The following is a 16,656-nucleotide window of genomic DNA, read 5'->3' as shown; positions in this document are numbered from 1 at the left end:
AAATTTACATAGACTAAGTTGACTGTGCATTTAAACAGCTTGGAAAATTCCAGAAAATGATGTCATGGCTTTAGAAGCCTCTGATAGGCTAATTGACATCATCTGAGTCAATTGGAGGTGTACCTGTGGATGTATTTCAAGACCAACCTTCAAACTCTTTGCTTGACAAATTGCAGACCTCCACAAGTCTGGTTCATCCTTTGGAGCAATTTCCAAATGCCTGAAGGTACCACGTTCATCTGTACCAACAATAGTACGCAAGTATAAACACCATGGGACAACGCAGCGTTATACCGCTCAGGAAGGAGACGCGTTCTGTCTCCTAGAGATGAACGTACTTTGGTGCGAAAAGTGCAAATCAATCCCAGAACAACAGCAAAGGACCCTGTGAAGATGCTGGAGGAAACAGGTACAAAAGTATTTATATCCTAGTTTTAACTAGTTCTATATTGACATAATCTGAAATGCCGCTCAGCAAGGAAGAAGCCACTGCTCCAAAACTGCCATAAAAAAATCCAGACTACGGTTTGCAACTGCACATGGGGACAAAGATCGTACTTTTTGGAGAAATGTCCTCTCGTCTGATGAAACAAAAATAGAACTGTTTGGCCAATGACCATCGTTATGTTTGGAGGAAAAATTGGGAGGCTTGCAAGCCGAAGAACACCATCCCAACCGTGAAGCACGGGGGTGGCAGTATCATGTTGTGGGGGTGCTTTGCTGCAGGAGGGCCTGGTGCACTTCACAAAATAGATGGCATCATGAGGATGGAAAATTATGTGGATATATTGAAGCAACATCTCAAGACATCAGTCAGGAAGTTAAAGCTTGCTCGCAAATTGATCTTCCAAATGAACAATGACCCCAAGCATACTTCCAAAGTTGTGACAAAGTGGCTTAAGGACAACAAAGTCAAGGTATTGGAGTGGCCATTACAAAGCCCTGACCTCAATCCTATAGAAAATGTATGGGCAGAACTGAAAAAGCGTGTGCGAGCAAGGAGGCCTACAAACCTGACTCAGTTACACCAGCTCTGTCAGGAGGAATTGGCCAAAATTCACCCAACTTATTGTGGGAAGCTTGTGGAAGGCTACCCGAAATGTTTGACCCAAGTTAAACAATTTAAAGGCAATGCTACCAAATACTAATTGAGTGTATGTAAACTTCTGACCCACTGGGAATGTGATGAAAGAAATAAAAGCTGAAATAAATCATTCTCTCTACTATTATTCTGACATTTCACATTCTTAAAATAAAGTGGTGATCCTAACTGACCTAAGACAGGGAATTTTTACTAGGATTAAATGTCAGGAATTGTGAAAAACTGAGTTTAAATGCAGTTGACTAAGGTGTATGTAAACTTCCGACTTCAACTGTACATTTCAAAATGCCATTGCTACTTTTCAGCCAGCACAGGTTTATTGCACCAGGTTTGTCTTATCTCTCAGCCATGCTGTCTGTATCACTCAGAATCTACAGTAAATGTACTCAGAGAAAGGACCCTGGCTTTAGTAAACAGCAAAAGGCTACTTGAAAGTCAGACCACCAGACCATATGTACAGTATACATTCATATAATATGAATTTTAGGGGTATTAATGATGTTATGTAGTATGACAAATCTGAATTTAAAACTAAGAACCAATAGAGAGATAAGAGGTAACTGAGGTCATGGGAAAAAAATGCATTTTGTTTATTAAATTCTTGAACATCAAATAGTTAAGAATGTTCACTCAAAATGTACTTAAAGATACTGATAGGTTTGTATACGTATAAAAAATATATTTGAGAGAGATAAGACCATAGTCTCATTGAAAGACTGATGATGATGCTGGTCATAGGGTATGAACAGGTTAATTCTGAGAGTTCAGTGGGTCTGACTTTTTCTAGAAAGACTAGGCAGGTTTTCCGTTCCAAACACAAATACACACGTCCTTCGTTTAGTGGGTGGCTGTCTGTCGGTCTACCTCAGTCAAAATCGCTGAAATATAAGGTAAGGTAAACTATTCTGATTCATTGAACTTTCATATTTTAAAATGACACATAACAGAAATGAATGTACACTTTATAGTAGCTTTGCATATGTTAGTAATGAATGTTTGCAGTAAAAAATATATATATAATAATATTGGAAATAGGCCTAGGCATTGCCTATACTATTGATCTTAAATTGGTTCACGTAAAATCTGAGTACATATGTTAATTGATTGGCTTTCAGGGAGGACTTAAAATGTGAGAAAATACATGTTAATTACAAAGAGAATAAGCTTATTAAGTAGTTTTAGATTAGGAGCACCGACATTGAGCTTACTTCCTCTGCTCTCTACCCCCAGCTGTTATGCACACCATTGTGCTACTGGTGTTATGGGTACTGGGGACGTCGCTGGTGGTGCCAGACCCTGACACAGGGGGAGAGAAACCTACTGAGGAGCCCATTCCTTGTTCCAAGGGCTGCACCTGTCTGCATGACGACTACAGTCTAGAGCTCAATGTCTACTGCAGCGCACGCAACTACACCCAGGCCCCCTCTGACGTGCCTGTCTCCACTCGCTCCCTCTGGCTGGATGGAAACCTGTTCACCACTCTGCCTGCCACCGCCTTCAAGGATCTCAGCAACTTGGATTTTCTGAATCTACAGAGCGGTCAGCTGGTGTCCCTTGACTCCCAGGTGTTCAGAGGGCTTAAGTCCCTAGCTCACATCCACCTGGAGCGCAACCGCATCCGTTCACTGCCGGGCACTATCTTCCAGAACACGCCTAGCCTCGCCTCGCTTAGTCTCCATAACAACCAACTGTCCCGCATTGAGGAGAAGTTGTTTGCTGGCCTCCCACATATGTGGCTTCTCAACTTGGGGTGGAACTCATTAGCAGTGTTGCCTGAGACTGGGTTCCATGACCTGCATGGCCTGAGGGAGCTGGTTCTGGCTGGGAATAGGCTGGCTTACTTACAGCCACAACTCTTCCAAGGTCTTACCGAGCTGAAGGAGTTGGACCTCACCGGAAATTACCTGAAGGTCATTAAGGCTAATGTGTTTATGAAGCTCCCCAAACTGCAAAAGCTTTACCTGGCTCAGAATCAGATAGTGACGGTGGTACCCAGAGCCTTTGTGGGTATGAAGTCCCTCAGATGGCTGGATCTCACAAACAATAAACTATCAGTGCTCCACGATGAGACTTTCCTTGGTCTTCACAGCCTCCATGTGCTGCGGCTCTCCAACAACTCCATCAGTGGACTAAGGCCCAGGACTTTCCGTGACTTGCAGTATCTTGAAGAACTGCGTCTGAGCTACAACCGGATCCAGGCCTTGGGGGACAGGATCTTTGAGGGGCTTGGGCACCTGGAGGTTCTGGAGCTGGAGCACAACCAGGTGCAGGAGGCCCGGATGGGCACCTTCATGGGCCTCTCTCACCTGGCTGTCATTAACCTGTCTGGCAGCTGTTTCCGCAGTCTTCCAGACCAAGTGTTCAAAGGTCTCTCCAAGCTCCACAGTCTTCACCTGGATAAGGGCTGTCTGACCAGGGTCACGACCCAAGCTTTCATTGGACTATCGGGTCTGCGACGGCTTTTCCTTCAAAACAACAACATCTCTGTGGTGGAGCGCCAGAGCTTCGTGGAACTCTTGGGCCTACAACAACTAGACCTGAGATTCAACAAGCTCGAGTTCCTAACCTCCCACACCTTCTACGGCCTGAAGAACCTGGATTATCTGCTGCTGTCCAGCAACCTGTTCCGTCAACTTCCCTCTGAGGCCCTCATGCCCTTGAAGCATCTCTCGTGGCTGGACCTCTCAGCTAACAGGCTGGAGATCCTGCACAATGGTACCATGCAGCTGCTGCCTAGGCTACGCTATCTAAACCTGAAAGATAACGCTCTTAGCAGCATTCCACCAGATATCCCAGACACCCTACACCAACTGTGGCTGACAGGGAACCGTTGGAATTGTGACTGCAGTGTCCTTCCCCTTAGAGACTACAGCTTGAGGAGACCACAGACGGTGCCTCGGCAAGTGGAAACCCTGGCTGAGGGAGAGGAACCCCACACTATTGTCACCATCTACAACAATATAACATGCAACAGTCCTCCAGGCTTGGTTGGCCATGACCTGAGGGATATCAGCAACGAACATTTCAACAACTGCTGAAGGGGTCAAAGACGCCAGACATTTGGAAGACAATAATTTCAAAATAATTGTTATTAGCCTACAATTTTCCCTGTACATTCAATGATTTAGCCTATATTAACTATTTCTCAAAATATGTAATGTAACAAAATATTTTTGCTACTGTGGTAATTAGGCCCTACATGTTGCAAGTATGTAGCTTTTGCATCATACACTTTTAGTTAGTTTCATATTTCATGAAATGTTCATTAAATCATTGCACAAAAAAATTGCAAGTAAGCCTACTAGAATACACAGTGTACAGTACATTTAGCTTTTAGGATATGTTTCAAAGCAGTCCACTTTTGAATGGGTGACTATTAAACTCCTCCTTTGAATAAACACAAGTCATGTTTGTTTTTGTGCTCTGAATAAATATTTTAAGAGACAGATTTGCTCAACAAGGAATTGGTCACACAACCAAATATAGATATAGGCCCTAGGTAAACAATAGCAGTCTTTACCAATTAAAGGTGCAGAGGCCCAGCTATTGAGGGGCCAGATGGACCATGTGTGTACACAAGGCAAACACTTCCTCCTGTACCATAGTGGTCCAGAACTCTAAGCAGAGGGAGAAGTAAACCTTCAGGGCCTACATATAACGACACTATAACGTTTTCATTTTGAAGAAGTGGGCAGGAGCAATTTTACAGCAGCACATGTCCAATACAGCTTTGACTGCAGGATTCATAGACCGCTGAACTTGAACGGTTCATACATTACTTAACTCGCAGTCGCATCACAGATGTTGACATGATCATGTTGACCATCTATCCCCAGGCCCCCATCTCATCTACACTGCAACACGTGCTCCTCCCTCTCGTAGTTCAGTTGTTATGGCAACCAACAGTTTGCTAGTTGTTGTTAGCAGCTATTTAACTTTCGCTAACTTAGTGTAGCTGACTGCTACTGCTTTCACATAAGAGTGGTCTATCTTGATGATTATAGATGCATTAGTTTATGTCAATATGGACACGGATCCTTCAACGCGTTGGAATGCTCTTTTTGACAGCTTCAAACCCCATATTCCGTCCATTGATTCGGATTCTTCATCAGTGAGTTTGATTACTGCACTTAGCTAACGTTAGCTAGCTAACAACAAGTGCAGCAGTAAGACAACGTTAGCTAGCTAGCCCTATGAAAAACCCTTAATTCGTATGGACTTTGCTACTTACTTGCTGTTCTACAAGAGTTTGAATTGTGTTTGCCACAGTAAATCTAGATAAATGTATCAACCGTTAGCTGAAATGTGTCTAATCTTACTCTCCAGTCTGAAAATGAAGAAGACATATCCATCTTTCGCCGACCAGTAGCCCTTCTTCCTAAACACATAGAGGGCCTAGAGTGTCTGTCATTGGAGGACTCTGAAATAGAGGTAACGTGAAGTAGCTAGCTAGCCGAGCAAGTGTACACCAATTGGTGACGAGTTCTTATTAACAAGGTTACTGTGTGTGTATCTGTGTGTATCCCAAACAGGAGCTTCTAATATCTATGGCACAGCCACAACTGTGTTTGACAGAGGAAACCTTTTGCCCTCATAGAGAGGCTAGAACTGAACCCCATGGAGTTTATCAAGCCACTGATTTAGCCCAACAGGGCACACTCCAGGAGCTCAGTCCCATAGGTAATAAGGTAAATGAGATATGCAGCCATGACTCTATTAGAAATGCAGCTTGGGCAGGAGGCCATCCATGCAGCAACGTTCCTGTGGAGATGAAAGGGGACACCTCAGCGCACCACAGCCATGGCACACTAAACAGACAAAAAACAACTGAGTCCACATCGCCACACCCTTCACATAACACAGCTTGTGAAGAAAACACATTGGAATCACCCAATGCTTTGAGAAAGACACAGAGAACTGAACCAAATGGCTCTATGAAAAAGCCACTACAAAATAGTCAAACTGTTTTGTCTTTTGAGGTGAGTTTAAGTTTCCTGTTATAAATTGAGAAGGTACTACATAATAACTAATGTATTTGTTGACCTCTGGTCATTTTTATTCTGCAGTTAGATAGATACTGATGAAGTGTTATGTCCTACAAATCAGTACCTTTGTGTTTTTACCAGCCACTGGAGCACTGGGATCTGGACCAGATTCTTCTGACTCTTCAAACAAATAGACTCTTTTTAGGAGGCAGTGTGTCTGACGAACCTATGGAAATACAACCAGGTAGACAATAGGGTAACTCTAAGGTATCACTGATACAGTTGAAGTTGGAAGTTTACATACACTTAGGTTGGAGTCATTAAAACTCGTTTGTCAACCACTCCACAAATTTCTTGTTAACAAACTGTAGTTTTGGCAAGTCGGTTAGGACATCTACTTTGTGCATGACACAAGTAATTTTTCCAACAATTGTTTACAGACAAATTATTTCACTTATAATTCACTGTATCACAATTCCAGTGGGTCAGAAGTTTACATACACTAAGTTGACTGTGCATTTAAACAGCTTGAGAAATTCCAGAAAATGATGTCATGGCTTTAGAAGCTTCTGATAGGCTAATTGACATCATTTGAGTCAATTGGAGGTGTACTTGTGGATGTATTTCAAGGCCAACCTTGAAACTCAGTACCTCTTTGCTTGACATCATGGGAAAGTCAAAAGAAATCAGCCATAACCTCAGAAAAAAAATTGTAGACCTCCACAAGTCTGGTTCATCCTTTGGAGCAATTTCCAAACGCCTGAAGGTACCACGTTCATCTGTACCAACAATAGTACGCAAGTATAAACACCATGGGACCACGCAGCCATCATACCGCTCAGGAAGGAGACGCGTTCTGTCTCCTAGAGATGAACATACTTTTGTGCGAAAAGTGCAAATCAATCCCAGGACAACAGCAAAGGACCTTGTGAAGATGCTGGAGGAAACAGGTACAAACGTATCTATATCCACAGTAAAACGAGGCCTATATCGACATAACCTGAAAGGCTGCTCAGCAAGGAAGAAGCCACTGCTCCCAAACCGCCAAAAAAAAAGCCAGACTACGGTTTGCAACTGCACATGGGGACAAAGATTGTACTTTTTGGAGAAATTTCCACTGGTCTGATGAAACAAAAATAGAACTGTTTGGCCATAATGACCATCGTTATGTTTGGAGGAAAAAGGGGGAGGCTTGCAAGCCGAAGAACGCCATCCCAACCGTGAAGCACCATGTTGTGGGGGTGCTTTGCTGCAGGAGGGCCTGGTGCACTTCACAAAATAGATGGCATCATGAGGATGGAAAATTATGTGGATATATTGAAGCAACATCTCAAGACATCAGTCAGGAAGTTAAAGCTTGCTCGCAAAAGGGTCATCCAAATGGACAATGACCCCAAGCATACTTCCAAAGTTGTGGCAAAATGGCTTAAGGACAACAAAGTCAAGGTATTGGAGTGGCCATCACAAAGCCCTGACCTCAATCCTATAGAAAATTTGTGGGCAGAACTGAAAAAGCGTGTGCGAGCAAGGAGGCCTACAAACCTGACTCCGTTACACCAGCTCTGTCAGGAGGAATTGGCCAAAATTCACCCCAACTTATTGTGGGAAGCTTGTGGAAGGCTACCCAAAACGTTTGACCCAAGTTAAACAATTTAAAGGCAATGCTACCAAGTACTAATTGAGTATATGTTAACTTCTGACCCACTGGGAATGTGATGAAAGAAATAAAAGCTGAAATAAATCTCTCTACTATTATTCTGACATTTCACATTTTTAAATAAAGTGGTGATCCTAACTGACCTAAGACAGGGAATTTTTACTAGGATTAAATGTCAGGAATTGGGAAAAACTGAATTTCAATGTATTTGGCTAAGGTGTATGTAAACTTCCGACTTCAACTGTATAGCTACTGCTGAACAACTAGTAGATGTAGAGTAACCAGTGTGCACCTAGCATGTCATTCACACTCAATGCTATTATCATAATGATGTAATCAATTCATTCTCAATTTGGTCACAGATGGAGACAATGTAAGGTCACAGGATACTATATTGGAGAGGCTGGCTGCTTTCTGTAGGACACAGTCAAGTGGAGATGCTGAAGAGGAAAGAGAAACTGCGCCAGATAAAACTTCTGGTGTGCCTCAGAAAGCACCTGTCCAACATCCTACCAATTTCAGGTAAAATATATGATCAATTTGTGTGGGTTTCACATGATTCTGAATAATGTAATTAATTAACATGAACGTTTTGTTTACTGCAGACAAAATGGTGGATGGAGAAAGTCTTTCAAAAGGATGGCATTTGAGTTGCAGCCAAGCCGCCAGGAAGCGCCCACCGTTTATATTGATTTACGTAACCCTGAGCCTCCCACGAACACAACCAGACCATGTAACAGCACTTCATCACAAACCATGAAACTGACCAACCCCAACCTGCACGACGAAAACCAATCTGATGAGAAAACAGACAGTAATATACGGTCTGGTTTACTGAATGGAAAAGAGTAAATATTGAATAACTGACCCATTGTAAAGCTCTAAACATTATGACATAGGTTTGTAAATATACAGTACTATAATGGCTCTGTGTCTGTGAACTATGTATTCAGTTTTACTCCTTCCTGAGTTACTGTTTTTTCTTTTTCTTCTCCCAGGGAAGTAACTGGAAAGAGCCTGTTACTCAGAATGTTACGCGAGGCGAACAGAAACAGGAGAGAGGCGGACAGGAAAGATCCAGTTCCAGCAGATTCGACATGCAGAACCCCCAGAAGAGTGGCCTTGAAGGACAAGCTGCCTGAGGCTAACAATGAGATAACATCTCTGCTTCCAGAGGTGGACAACCAAACCACATCTCCCACAATGAAGCGTGACCAAAACAGGCCGCCAGTTGAGAGAACACCTGCTATTCAGCAGAGTGCTACTACCGGGCAGCCAAAGAAACAAAGGTAGATAACATGTTCATTTTAGGGGACTTTGTATCATATACTGTATCTTGAATCTTAGTCACAGTGGCTCACACAGGAGGTTGGTGGCACCTTAATTTGGGAGGACGGGCTCGTGCTAAAGGCTGGAGTGGAATAGTATCAAATACTGTACATCAAACACATGGTTTGATGCCATTCCATTCGCTCCGTTCCAGACATTATTATGAGCCGTCCTCCCCTCAGCAGCCTCCACTGGTGGCTGAACACCTGTTTTGTGACCTGTCAGTGACCGAGAGCAGAGAGAGCAACAGAAACAGAGAGCACAGCGCCAGCAACAGCTCCAGAAACAGCTGGAAAGCTTTAGACCAACAAGGTCTGCCGGAGACAGGGAACCTGCCGCTGAGAAGACTGATGTTCTTTATGACGCTGTAAGTTCATCTGGAACAGAGACTCAGTGCTCACAATTCAATAGCTCTCCACTCAGTCTTCTTTGTCATTGTCATTCCCTCAGCGTTACCCCTACATATATAATCTTTTTCGTTCTTTTTTTTCAGGAGGCCTCTCACCTACAGTCAGTTAATACTCTGCCTGCTGATATGGAGGATAAGGGGTGCTTGCTGCTGACTGTATGCCTCTCCAGTCCAGGCCTGGTAGCCAGCAGCAGTCATCATTGGAAAGCACCAACAGTGGAGTCAGCCACAACCAAATCCCATATATACAATGCTCTGGTTGCTTGGTTTCTGTCTTTGGTGAGTATTTATTTGACTAGTTCTTGACAACGTCATTCAACTGAGATCATCTGATTATTTTTACTCTGTTTGAGATGGAGTCCATGTCTTACTGAGGCCTCAAACTTGTGTGTTTTAGGTTGGAGCACCAGGCCCTCAAGGTAGTGATGACAGGGCTGCTGTACCTTTTTGGGTGGCTGGCCTACAGCAGCTGTGGACAGAGGATGGACTGGCTCTACACATCTGTGCTGTGTCCCACGGAGAGAGCCTACAACTTGTCCAAAAACCCCGGGTGAGAGGAATGAACATGGAGATCCTTTTAAATGACTTATTATTAGTAGTGGTAGTATTCTAATTCCCAATTCTATGTGAATGCACCCAAACATTTCCTCTGTTCCTCCATCACCTTTTCTGCAGTTAAGTGATTTTCCTTTTTCTTCTTCATAGAAACGGGGTGTGGATAAGGGTCATAGTGTGTTCCAGCAGCGTGTCTGCAGGTTCCTCTCTCAGACCTCCCTCAGAGCCATCACCCATTGGCTGCCGCAGCTCAGGAGCTTATTAGACCAACAGGCCTATCCCCCAACCGTCCACATACCTGCCTCCTGCCTGGACAGCTTTATCTCTGTCAACTCAGACACAATGGTAGGTAGTAGGTACAGGTGAATGCTTAGAATCTGAGATTGACTTGATGATGTGGATCTGTTCCCTGTAATGTGCTGTATAATTTGCCCTGTGTCTCAGGCTGTGAAGAGGACCTTTGGTCTGAACCCAGGCTTCTATTGGCAGACTGTTGAGACTCAGGAAGTCAGCTGTCAGAGGCCTGAGACCATGTGCACTCAGCTGCTACACACAGAGGTAAGAACATCCTGTCTCAGCTGTTCCAAAGCTCCTTGGTATCGTCTAACCTCAGTGTTAATACCCCATGGTCATGACTGTTGGTATAAGATGAGGAAATCAACCATACAGTTTTTTTTCCTTCTTCTCCTCACAGGTAGCTGTTGCTCTGGGATACACGTCTTTGTTCCTGCATCCCTTGGTGGTTCACCACACCCTCCAGCTTCTCCACAACTCAGGCCTGGATGTGTGTGGCCTCCGCCTCCTTTACCCTCCTGGCCTTCTGACCAACAGCGCCGGTAAAACGTTTATCAACTAATAAACTTCTATTCTGTTATATTCTTATCTAGTCTGCAGATCTTCAGTGGCCTAGACTGGAATGATTCAGTAAGTTATAGTACGTCTGTCTCTGATTCAGGCAGGGTATCCTACGGGGAGGGAGATGATGGGGCCGATCAGCCCGTCCTTGCCCTGGCTGTCCGAGGGCCTCACGCCCGCACCGTGTGGCAGGATGTAACAGGCCCTTCAGACCCCCTGCTGGCTAGGAAGACAGACCCGGCATCCATCAACGCCCTGCACTACAGCAGCAAGAACTTGCCGCTCTTCTATTCCCCACGCCTGGCCAGCAGTGTGCACAGGGAACTGGTCACGTGGTTCGCAGGGAGAGTTCCAGGAAATAATTCCCAGAACCCTGACCAGGCTCCAACTGACAGGTGTGTTTGTAGTCCATAGCCATCATGATGTCTCACAACCATCACTCAAACATTACAAATAGAAAAACAAACACATTACTACTAATAATAATAATTTATTGAACTTTTATAGCGCTATACCTTACATAAAGAATCTCAAAGCGTTGTAAAGCAAAAGCAACAAAACAACAAGCAATTTAAAAAACAGCATCATTAATCATCATGAGTAGATGGAAGGTCAAGAGACTGAAGGTTTACTCAGTAAACATTGATTGATACATTTGTTTTCATCTTCTTGGGCTATATATATATATATACATACACACACACACACACACACACACACACACACACACACACACACACACACACACACACACAAAACACAAAACACAAACAGTAGTCAAAGTATTTCACAAAAAACATGATTTTCTTCCAACACTCTCAGCTCTGCCCCTGGTGGAGAGGGAAGCAGCCCCTTGTTTTTAACCAGGTCCTCTACCACCCTGTGTGCTACTGTTAAAGGTAACTCAGAAACAAGTACCCACTTGAGGTAAACAATGTCAGAGTTATGGCTTAATGCTTTACTCTAGTCTAGATCCCAAGTAGATCCCAAGAAGTTTCAAAATGTCTTACTGTGGATCTGACTCTTCCCTTCCCACCTCATAGTGGACGTGTTCTTGATAGTGTCTCCAGCGGTGGCGCCATGCTGCTACAGCCAGGTTCTGTCTGTGTGTGAGGGCAGAGGGTTCAGTCTGAGGGGGGTCCAGAGGCTGCAGCTCCCCACCAAACGAACCCAGGCACTCGGACTCACCGGTCAGCAGGTAACGGCCCCACCTCCACCACACTGTCTCCAGATCAGTCACACCACACTGAATTGACAGCAAAGCGCCTGAGAGGAGCTGGCGAGATCAGTGTTGACTATGCCCTTAAAAACTTGTCTTTCTTTTTGACAAGGTGTCAGTGTTCTGCAGTCTGCCCACTGTTACTGTGGATGAGAAGAAGGTTGAGCTGTCTTCCCACTGCCTGGTCTTACTTCTGAGGAGAGAGAGTGGCCTGCGTCACTGTGCCAGCCTGCCTGCAGGTATAGCACGTAACCCTGTAATACCTAATATCTCTGCTTCTATCACCTCAAAAGTACACTGAGTGTATAAAACATTAGGAACACCTTCCTAGTATTGAGTTGCACGCCCTTTTGCCCTCAGAACAGCCTCAATTCGTTGGGGCATGGACTACAAGGCGTTGAAAGCGTTCCACAGGGATGCTGGCCGATGTTTACGCCAATGCTTCCCACAGTTGTGTCAAGTTGCCTGGACATCCTTTGGATGGTGGACCATTGATACACACGGGAAACTGTTGAGTGTGAAAAACCCAGCAGCGTTGCAGTTCTTGACACTCAAGCCTGGCACCTACTACCATACCCTGTTCAAAGGAACTTAAATATTCTGTCTTGCCTATTCACCCTCTGAATGGCACACATACACCTTCATCTACACTGATTGAAGTAGATTTAACAGGTGACATCAATAAGGGATCATAGCTTTCACCTGGATTCACCTGGTCAGTCTATGTCATGGAAAGTGTAGGTGTTCCTAATGTTTTGTACAGTCAGTGAATAAAGAACATATCTTCCCATTTGAGCTTGTGACATCAATGTTCAGTCTATTGACACTGATTCCTCTTTTTGTCAGCCCTTGTGAAAGAGTTGGAGAAGCAGAGGTTGTTGGGATATATCCACATCAGACTGTCAGATGAAGGAAAGCTGGACCCAAGCAGCTGCTTTCACATGTTGCCCTACAGAGAGAGCCTGCTCCATAGCTTTGGTAAGGGAAGAGTTAACACAGTCTGTCAATAATGACCCCCTCCTTGGCTTCCTGGTCTAATTGAGTTTATGTTCATGCTTGGTTCTCAGGTGGGCGAATGTGGGCCGTACCCAACCCCTGCAATGTGGTGCTGTCCAAACACAGGTGTCCATCCAACCCAGAGCTGGAGCAGGTGGTGGTGCTTACGCTGGCTGGAAGGGACATCAGTCAGGGCCTGAGCCTGCTAAACAGGCTCTGGACAGGGGACACAACAGGTACTTTACCCCACATTAACCATTCCCACAACACAGCCCATGTAATTAAATATATTTCAAATGCATAATATTTTTCATAGTACCAATATTGTACTTGCAATTCAGCTGTAGCGCTGAACTCCTCACCTACCTAACCTCGCCCTGCGTTTCTCTCCTTTCTACCCTGTTTCTCCATCAGGCAATGTCGGGGAGGATGGATTTGAGCTGCTGGCCCTGAAGTGGCTGCCCACATTGTCCCGGCAGCAGGCGCGGGAAGTGAGCCCCTACGAGGTAGGAGACCGGCTGTGGCAGAGCAGCCTGGTGGGCCTGGCCTCCTCCCCTGCCCTGGTGTGTGTCCTGAGGAGGGTGGACGCCTTCGCCACTCTACGGCGGCTCCTGCCACGGGACTACCCCGGGAATCTGAACATACTGTTGTCTCCCACTCCTGAACTGGCCTTCAGACAAGCATCCCTCTTCTTCTCCCTGGGAGACATGATCCCTGGTAAAAACTAGTCAGTGCAAGCTAGGTACTATTTCACTATACCCTATATCTGGGGTAATCATGTCAAGGATAGCTGGATCTATGTGGATTTTCTCTCATCTTCAGATCACAGTGTGCGCCCATTACTGAAGTTCCTACCCCCACCTCGCATTAATGTAGCTGGTATGTGTCACCGGGTCTTCAGCACATTGAAACGACTCTCTCACCCACCTCCCTTCTGACTTGTGTTTAATGTTCCTTACAGGTTCCCATTGTGAGTCATTGTTAAACTGCATGGTGCAGGGTGAGTTTGGAAACGGGTTTATTTGGATGAACTTTGACCTTTAAATAGCATGATGTAATGTAGGATGTTTTATTAAACATTGGTTACTTGCAAAGTCGATTACTTCAACAATGGTTACAAATATGTACAAAAGTTGAAAATATCTAAGCACCCTGTTTGCCACTCTTATCTGTTTCCATCAGGCCCGCAGCCTCTGGTCACACTGTGTCTGTTCAAGCCTGGAGTGTGGAGCCATGCTCTGGGGAAAATCCTCAGCAAAGTCCAGCGGAGTGGCTTCACTGTGGTGGGCCTGCATGTGCTGGTTCTGGACAATAGCACAGCTGTGTCACTGGTGTCTGCTGCAGAGCATCAGGCAACTAACATATTCCTACCTACCTAAACCAGGCCAGTGGACAGATTGTTACATTGTTTTAAATGCATTGGCTTAGCACAGTTTTCCTCTTGTGATTTCCTCTAGGACCCCTCTGCTGTAGAAGCCCATGTCCAGTACTTGAGCTCTGGGCCTTCCCTGGCTCTGTGTCTGCAGAGGGAGAACGCTGTGAAGAGGCTATTGGACGTGCTGGGACCTGAGGACCCTGCCCAGGCCCGCAGTCAGGACCAATTCCTCTGGAGGGCCTATTACAGCTCGGACCAGCTACACAGCGGCATCTATGGTCAGTCAGTGGCCCTTGCCCCCGCACCATACTGGGCCACCATCCAGGCCCTGCCAGACAACATAGATCAATCAGTTACAGAGTGGCTGAGACTGGCTTTGGAACAAGGCTTTAATGTTTCAGATGTAATGTTAGTAGCTCATGATGAATGATATAATTCTATGTTTTAGGATCAAGGAGCTATCAGAGAGCTGTTCAGGATGTGAAGAGGCTGTTCCCTCAGGGCCTATGCTGCACAGAGACCAACACCATGAGACAGGAGCAGGTACATCACACAGTGCTACAATAGACATGATTTACTATTCCTAGATGTATAGCCGTCTCATATGCCCTGTGTTTAATAACAAACACATGTTGTGTCTGTTGTCACTCACTGTTCACAGATACCCAGTGTACATTCAGACCCTTTGGCTTGTCTGGCCCGTGAACAGAGCCACACTCTTGCTGCTGCGAACAAGCCATCTTTATCACACCTTATGGCTTCTGGACTGAATGGAGGTGAGGTCTAGTTTTGAATGTTTTAGCCTAGCTGAATCTTTGTTGTTGAATCGCTTATTTACTACTTTTATGTGGATACAAAACAGGTCCCTTAATCATTTACTTTTTTATTGGGACGTTGCCTATGATTGGTCTGGGGCAACTATTGTTGTGTTTAGTTGATGCGGTATCAACAGCAGTTGAACTTTGTAAACGTGGCTGTTTGTGTGTGGGTGGCAGCAGGGCTCCTGGTCCGCAGTGCTCTCTGCCAAACCACCTGCCTGCTGCTGCCCAACAGTGTACTGGGCCCAGCCCCCATCCACCTGGACCTACTTGAGCAGCTGCTGAGGACAGGCTGCCACCTGGTGGCCGGGAGGATGACTGTCCTGGATGAGACCCAGAGATGTCACATAGCTGAGACACTGATGCTACCCTCTGAGAGGGATGGGAAGGTGAGGAGTGGGTATCTGCCATGTAGAAGGAGTTTGATAGTTGCGCAATAGCAGCATGCAGTGGTCACTCACTGTAACACTCAGCTTGTGACATTGACTATCTCCTCTAGATTTGTGCTCTACCCGAGGGCCCTTGTCTTATCGTTGTTCTACAGAAAGATAACGTTGTGACCTGCTTTGACTCCATGCTTGAAAGGTAAGGAAATGGGCTACTCAACATGTACCAGTTAGTGTTTTGCATTTTCTTCTTTGCATCATAATGGAATGCATAGATTAATATGCTATGGTTTATTTATTTTGCACTATAGTATTTACAGAGAGAGGTCTAACCTTGCCGAAGTGGGGAAAATGCTGATTTATCCCAGCACTGAAAAAAAAGTAAGCTTGTTCTAACTGCAGAAACATTGTTGTAGTACCAAATAATGGCAAAATGGACCCTTATGTTTAGTTAACAGGATCAAGTGACCTCGATAAAACAGATTGTGAGTGAATGTCTATGAAGAAAGCACTATTGATAACAAGCATGTCTGAGAACATCTCTTGTCTGTTTTGGCTCTAGGCATTGCAGCTTCTGTGCTATCTATTTGATGTCCTGTCTCCTGATAGTCATCATGCCATTGTACCACAGCAATCTGAGTGAACCTTAATGCTATAGAGCATTACCAAGAAGGCCAACCTATTTTCTGGAATTCTGTACCAATCTTTGATTATAATCCATTTGATACATTCCAATACTGTATAAAGAAAATATTGAATTGGTTGTGGTAAGAAACCTTTTTATGTAACCCCCTCCCAAAAAGTAAAAACAATGGTATTTTCATGTGAAGAAAATAAATACTTAAAATGCTGGTTCATGTTTCAGTTATTGCAAGATTATACTTGTCATGGGGCATTAATCGTTGGAGTTTAGTGATCTAGAAGTACATACTTTCATTACTACCTTGTTTTAAATCCATGAAACAAATAT

The 16,656-nt window shown here is 44.7% G+C and overlaps 2 protein-coding genes across 4 annotated transcripts; both read left to right on the top strand.

The window, feature by feature from the left end:
- The first annotated feature begins 1,892 nt into the window (after window positions 1-1,892).
- On the top strand, window positions 1,893-4,514 carry LOC115198816 (insulin-like growth factor-binding protein complex acid labile subunit). Its single transcript, XM_029761121.1, has 2 exons — window positions 1,893-1,992; window positions 2,333-4,514. The coding sequence occupies exon 2, from the start codon at window positions 2,338-2,340 to the stop codon at window positions 4,138-4,140; it is 1,803 nt and encodes a 600-aa protein (XP_029616981.1). The 5' UTR covers window positions 1,893-1,992; window positions 2,333-2,337; the 3' UTR covers window positions 4,141-4,514.
- Window positions 4,515-4,914: 400 nt separating this feature from the next.
- LOC115198779 (uncharacterized) lies at window positions 4,915-16,538 on the top strand. Of its 3 annotated transcripts, none has more exons than XM_029761064.1 (30): window positions 4,915-5,213; window positions 5,429-5,533; window positions 5,635-6,081; window positions 6,229-6,331; window positions 8,107-8,266; window positions 8,350-8,592; window positions 8,743-9,033; window positions 9,299-9,440; window positions 9,567-9,761; window positions 9,880-10,032; window positions 10,188-10,382; window positions 10,482-10,595; window positions 10,732-10,873; window positions 10,993-11,287; window positions 11,715-11,791; window positions 11,936-12,090; window positions 12,224-12,350; window positions 12,958-13,089; window positions 13,179-13,343; window positions 13,522-13,824; window positions 13,930-13,986; window positions 14,069-14,107; window positions 14,290-14,459; window positions 14,565-14,760; window positions 14,931-15,025; window positions 15,144-15,258; window positions 15,481-15,689; window positions 15,800-15,885; window positions 15,998-16,067; window positions 16,249-16,538. In XM_029761064.1, exons 1-30 carry the CDS (start codon window positions 5,097-5,099, stop codon window positions 16,327-16,329), a joined length of 4,779 nt encoding a protein of 1,592 aa, XP_029616924.1. In that variant the 5' UTR covers window positions 4,915-5,096; the 3' UTR covers window positions 16,330-16,538. The 3 variants fall into 3 exon arrangements, with proteins under 3 accessions (XP_029616924.1, XP_029616931.1, XP_029616917.1); XM_029761071.1 differs by having other exon boundaries at window positions 4,917-5,213; window positions 8,350-8,568; window positions 15,478-15,689; XM_029761057.1 differs by having other exon boundaries at window positions 4,917-5,213; window positions 15,478-15,689.
- The last annotated feature ends 118 nt before the right edge of the window (window positions 16,539-16,656 follow it).

This window comes from Salmo trutta, chromosome 1, assembly GCF_901001165.1.
Source record: "Salmo trutta chromosome 1, fSalTru1.1, whole genome shotgun sequence".
Taxonomy (NCBI): domain Eukaryota; kingdom Metazoa; phylum Chordata; class Actinopteri; order Salmoniformes; family Salmonidae; genus Salmo; species Salmo trutta.
Note: the sequence above shows the minus strand (reverse complement) of the source record. Positions and strands in the feature narration are given on the sequence as shown.

What these genes read in the sequence shown, in the direction of transcription:
- LOC115198816 (XM_029761121.1), top strand. Translation starts at nt 2,338, where the DNA reads ATGCACACCATTGTGCTACTGGTGTTATGGGTACTGGGGACGTCGCTG.
- LOC115198779 (XM_029761057.1), top strand. Translation starts at nt 5,097, where the DNA reads ATGATTATAGATGCATTAGTTTATGTCAATATGGACACGGATCCTTCA. An exon ending in ACCTATGGAAATACAACCAG is followed by an intron (nt 6,332 to 8,106) that starts GTAGACAATAGG and finishes ATTTGGTCACAG; the next exon opens with ATGGAGACAATGTAAGGTCA. An exon ending in GTTAAACTGCATGGTGCAGG is followed by an intron (nt 14,108 to 14,289) that starts GTGAGTTTGGAA and finishes TGTTTCCATCAG; the next exon opens with GCCCGCAGCCTCTGGTCACA.